Here is a 5,984-nt window from a genome sequence, read left to right on the forward strand (position 1 = left end):
TATGTTGCACAGTACCATGAATGTCATCTCTTGTTGTCTGTTTTTTAGAGGCAGTGCAGCGTTTCAAAAATGTTGCCTTTGGTTATACTGTATCTCTCCTTCACGGCACCTCCCTTTTTCAGAAAACAAGACCGAAAACAAAGCCCTTCATTCAACGCACTGAAGCCCCGTACAGGAAGCCGGAGGCGCAGAGGCGGCCGTACAGGCAGCCTGACCCACAGAGAGTTCAGAACGCAGCAGCGTTCAGAAGACCGTTTCAGCTGCGACGACGGTGAGAACACCTTTTGTAACAACTTGTGTACAGTCCTGCGGTGCACTAATGTGTAGTAGGGCTGCACGATTAGTCGAATATTAATCGCGATCACAATTTGGGCTTCCCACAATTAAATGAACATGATCGACTGCGATATTGACGTTTAAAATGCTCCGCTCATAGAAAACACTGTTGCATAAATCAGGCGCTTCCTAAACTAACAGCTAGAGACGCACCGTCGATCAGCTGCCGATCGAAGCCGGACAGTGTTCAGCCGTCTCATATATACTTTCCGGTCACACACACATGTGCGATGGTAAATTATAATGCTATCATGATGTGTTCAAAAGTAATCTTCTAAAATGTCGTTTTTGGTGAGAAACTTGAATAAATCCAGTTGTTTGAAGGAGATGTTTTCACAGCAATATAAAATAGATAATAGAGAAGGAAATATGACCTGTTTACCTCCCCCTAACACTAACTCTAAACAGCTAATATATAATTAGAACTAATAAAATACAAAAAAATAAAAAATAAATTATTTTCTTTCCTAATCATTTGAATTGTGTTTTTGTTAAGCAAATACCTACTCTAGATGACAATAACAAAGTAAAAGGATAACATTTTGAATTGTTGACAGTTGGAATGAAGCACAACATGGAAGTGAAATTGCAATAAAAATATTTTGTCCCTAACATCAATGAATAATCGTGATAAATAATCGTGATCTCAATATTGATTACAATTATTGTGATTATAATTTTGGCCATCATCGTGCAGCCCTAATGTGTAGTCCTCTCTGAACACGAGGAGAATTGTGGGATTGGTCTAAGACTCTTAGCTATGTCATCACAAACAAGACTGCACTGAATACACAGCTGTTTTTTTAATACTGTTTTTGTGTTGCACTCATGCAGACCACTGCCGCCTGTCCAGCAGACTCAGAGAGAAGCACGCCAGGCCACATTTCTTTTTCACAGAGGAATCAAGGTACATGATGATGTGTGGCATTGAGAGTGGTTAAATGTACTGTATTTGTAGATGAACCTGAATGTGTCGTGGATTTTCTGGTCACATGTGTAGTATAACCTGTTTATCTGGGCACTTTAAATCTCTCTACAGACTAAATCCAAATGTCAATACACCACTGTGTTTATTCTTCATGGCCATTTGTTCCATATTACAGGTACAGGCCCAGGTACAAAAGTCAAATCCTCACAATCCTCACAGTCCTCACAGTCCTCCAGTCAGAACTCGGCAGTGAGTATTCTTAGTTTATTTTGGCTCTAGTTGTTAAAAAGCCTGATTGCCTGTATATCTCAGTCGCATGTGTGAAGAAGAGGGAGATTGAATCATTTGGAGGGGAAAGACCATTGTTTGCCATTTTAGAGTCAATGGACCTCATTCAAGAACCTTTTTGTATTCTTATCTTAACTTTAGTGAATGCGACAAGCTCTCCTAAATCCCTCGTAAAAACCACTTAAGAACGAATCTGTTTGTACTCTTGGTTCTTGCATGAGGCCCAGTTATCTGCTGTGTTTGTGTGATATAAAACAGCTTCTCCTTTTTCTCCACCAGGTGGCGCACGTCGACAAGCAGCAATGGAATCTTGACCGTTTCAATTGACAACCCCACAGCCAGGACTCAGCCCGAGTAAATATCACAAACCCTGCAGAATCTCTGCACACTTGTTTCAGACATCATTTAGGAAATCATTTCCATAAGCACATTTATTATTTATTCATAGTAACTGGTATGATATTACACACACCTCCATACCAAACATCACACAAAGGACACCTCCAGATAAAAGTGAGTGACCGTGTGACTTCTTTTTCTTCTTCTTCTTCGTAGGCCTCCTTCTGCTTGGACCCTGCATCCCCCACCTGCCATCGCTCTTCCTGTGAAGGTGGAAACGGCAGAGAAGAAAATACCAAAGGGAGTGCCTCTGCAATTTGACATCAACAGTGTTGGGAAACCGGTGAGAGCACAGATTTCTGTATGTTTAAAGCCCCCCCTCCAGTGTATTTTGGCATTTCTATGATATTCCATATTTATTTGTTTAATTTATTTAAGTTAATTAGCAACTGTTTGCCAATTTTTTTTTGACAAATAACTTAATTTTGTGCTCAAAGTTGGAAAAAAAAAAAGGTTGTTGGTAAAATGGGAATATGAGGAATGACTATAGTAGAAGCTGCAAGTCATACGTCATCCTCCAAGCTTGTGCAGGCGCTCTCATGCTCGTTTGCGTCTAAGCAGCAGCAAACGAATAAATCTGTTTATCTGTCCGTTTGTGTTTCTAGTTAGTTCGCTAGTTAGGTGTAGTTATCTAGCCCAACTTGTTGTATTAGCTAACTGAGGGGTTTCATTTTATTTTTTAGTTTCCTCCACCTTAGTTTTGTGTTTATTTTCACCATTTGTGTGTGCGGTGAACGGTCCAATCAACGCAGTGGATTACACAAAATCCCACCGGCAGAATTAACCCAACACACCGACTGTTTCTTTCACTCCCTCGCTTCTTTGACGTCTCCTCCTGCTGGAGATAAATTAACGGAAAGCAGCCCATACCGGAGGTTTGCGGGCCTCTAACTGGTCTGAACGACGGGGAGCGCACAACTTTCAGTCCAAGAGAAAACAAAGAGAAAAGTCCCGTTAGAGAAATAAACAAATCTCTGTGCAGCCCAGTGCCGTGTCGGTGCTGGAGCTGAGGCGAGAGCGGCTGGTGCTGGTGGATGGTGCACCTCCAAAACATCCCGAAAACTGCATTTCAAGCGCGCGACCTCAGAAACGTGTCTATCCCTCCTCCGGTGTGCTGTGACTGGCGTGCGGAGGTGTGACTTCTTGGTTCAGCCCAGCAGCAGCCAGACAGCCGCCTCGCCATGAGGAGACGGTGAAGAAGAGAACAAGTGAGAGAGAGTCGGTCTAATTCTTGTCTCATTTGTGGTCTGATAAACAGTAAATTCATCTAAGCTGGTTTCATCTAAACTGGGTTGAAAAACAATGCTATCTGGTTGCCATGGTAGTGAATTACATCTGACTATTAACCACACCCCCATTCTATGTTTGAGAAAGGACGTTAACCAAAAAACAGGAAGTAAAGCAAGCTGGAGGGGGGCTTTAAACACACAGGCATAGGACCATTTGAATTCCCTGTCTTTGTATTCCCACATTTGTCTCAAAAATATTGCTCAATAAAAGTGTTTTTCTTTCTACAGCAAACAGCGATCACCCTGAACGAGCGATTCCGTATCCTGAAAGATCAGCGCACCACCACAGCACAAAGCAGCAAAGGCAGCCGGTTTGTTACCGTGGGTTAGTTGGCAACCTTTAAGACCATGACGAGTAACACTCAGAAGCCCCTTTTGGTCCCGCTCAGACCCACACGGTGAACCCCACCTTTCTGACGATGGGGACGCGCTGACCCACTGACTGACTTTACTAATGGGAGGGAGGATAACAGCGGGACGGGAGGACAACACGCACAACCGTGAGACGTGTCAATGGAAGAGTTTGTTTAAAATAAGTTCCTATTCATTGTCCAAGTCATTGTACTCCGCTGTTTGTATTGTGGATGTCCTATACTGTACTGGGAAGGAAGGAGCTCTTTGTCTCCTCTTTGGACATGAACTGTTGACACCATCATAGAAGTATTTCTTTTCGGAGAGGACCGCTATGTATTTGTTAGAGTGGCACGAAAGTTTTTTTTAGAATTGTTTTGTAATGTTTGTTCAAATAAATGAGTTTCTCTTTCAAGATTTGGTATACATGTACAGCTTCGAATCAGTTCGTAGCACCCTGACACTGGAAAAGCTCATCTTCTCTTCTAATCGAACAGTGCCACCTGGCTGCCAAACATAAACCAACCACCTTCTATGAGAAGGACTTTAAGTATCCATTATTTGCACCTGTAAAGTGCATCCTGATGTTGGGTTTATGAATGGTAGAAAGAGGATCCAATGCTTTATTGCAAGCAATTTGAGCTTTGAGGAGTTGGCACATGCTGGTGCACGCCAAGGGTAGATTACGAACAGGGAGGCATCTAATTGGTTCTTTCCAAACGGACCGCGAGGCAGTGATTGATAGACGTTTTTACAGGATTACAGCAGCTACAGATGACGGCTCTTTTTCAGAGCTCATAAGTAATGGATCGCTGTCGGGGTGTAAAGACCATTTCAACTAATACAACAAATAGTGTATAGTGGAGAACATCGTCAACCCGGCCTTTAAGGTACATTTTGATCAGATAAAAAATGTGCGATTAATCGCGATTAAATATTTTAAGTGATTGATAATTGTTTGTTAATTGTAACAATAAACTGGTTTCTGGAAGTTTTGTAAGAAGAGGCCGACACATTTTGGAATCTGAATATTGCTTTTATTTAAATACATTAAAATTTGCAATGTAACAAAACTATTGGCATATGAAATTCAAACACCATTTAAATGAACAAAACATGGCTCACTTCATTTTTTCTGTGACTAGTGTCAGTAACACTAGGTTATTTTTCTCTCTGCTCCGCATCATCCTCCCCCCGCCCCCCCTCCCCTCCCACCCCACCATTTACACTGTTCACAGACTATCTTACAATAAGAGTGCTGAATAAAATGAGGTAAGAAAGTGGTTTGAAGATTACAGATCATGCAGAACATGCTGAACAGCAACAAAATATTTTGTGAAGGAGGAAGTAACAAAAAGAAAAAAAAAAGAAAAAATACATGTGTGCATTTAAAAAATAATCAATTTACACAGCTTTGCATCTTTGGTTACAAAGTAGGTTGAATGATTTCACAGCTTTCCCCCCCCGGCCCCCTCAGGAAAAAACATTGGGAGAAAAGAAAACAAAAACATGAAGGAGGGGGGTGATGGCAATACTAATTCACTTTTAGATAAAACGACCAACAGAGTTGAATCTTCATCAAATACCTTCTGCTGGCTCACGTTAAAGATTTGATGTCAACGGGTGGAGAGTCACCCATCAAGGCTCTTAATACTATACAAAAACGTACATTCATACTGGATCCTGACTTGAGCAATGAATTGGCAATTGCAGCGTAAGAATTTGAGTTAGTGTTAAACATTTGTCAGATTTTCTTGTTTTGCCTACATTTTTAACAAGATAAAGCATTGCCCCCCATTGAGAAGAATGAATAATCTGTTGAGACCATAGACCGTATATAAAGATGGACGACATGACAGCTCCCCAAAAGTGAAGCCAAAACATCTGGATCGCCCCCTGGTGGCTGGCTGCAGTATAGGTCATAAAGCCCGCCCCCTCCGTGTTAGTGGATGGGTCAAACTAAAAAGTCAAAAGTATACATCAAATACATTTTTCCCAAAGACGGTTTCTGTCATCTTAGGTAGTTCTTATCACACTGATGTTTGTTCAAGTGTTAATATTTCTGACAAGTTTGGTTTTAATCAGTTTTTTGATGCTATAAAAAGGGGGTGAGACGTCATGATTGACAGCTGTGAGTCTCTCTTGCTGACAAGCTGCGGCCGTGCTCGGCTCGCCATCGGCTCGGGCGGGTGACCTCGATACCGCGGCTCCACCGCCCGATCACTACTGCGCAGACTCTGGCTCCAGATGACGTCAAAATCTGAAGATGGCAGCTCCCGTATCCGGGATATTTTGGCTTCACTTTTGTACAGTGGGAGGAAGTGGGCACGTTTCGTCCGTCTATATATTCAGTCTATGATTAGTAGAAGAACAGAGGAAACAAGTCCCTGGGC

The 5,984-nt window shown here is 42.0% G+C and overlaps 1 protein-coding gene across 1 annotated transcript in view; it reads left to right on the forward strand.

Annotated features, from left to right (window-relative positions):
- Nucleotides 1-4,012, forward strand: part of LOC119497848 (UAP56-interacting factor-like) — an 8,090-nt gene extending 4,078 nt beyond the window's left edge. Inside the window, exons 4-9 of the mRNA XM_037786268.1 lie at nt 123-271; nt 1,171-1,243; nt 1,440-1,513; nt 1,832-1,906; nt 2,108-2,234; nt 3,469-4,012. Of these exons, the coding sequence (XP_037642196.1) occupies nt 123-271; nt 1,171-1,243; nt 1,440-1,513; nt 1,832-1,906; nt 2,108-2,234; nt 3,469-3,570 (600 nt within the window). The 3' untranslated portion in view covers nt 3,571-4,012. The remainder of the gene's footprint in view (nt 1-122; nt 272-1,170; nt 1,244-1,439; nt 1,514-1,831; nt 1,907-2,107; nt 2,235-3,468) is intronic.
- Nucleotides 4,013-5,984: the final 1,972 nt, after the last annotated feature.

Source organism: Sebastes umbrosus, chromosome 12 (genome assembly GCF_015220745.1).
Source record: "Sebastes umbrosus isolate fSebUmb1 chromosome 12, fSebUmb1.pri, whole genome shotgun sequence".
Classification (NCBI taxonomy): Eukaryota; Metazoa; Chordata; class Actinopteri; order Perciformes; family Sebastidae; genus Sebastes; species Sebastes umbrosus.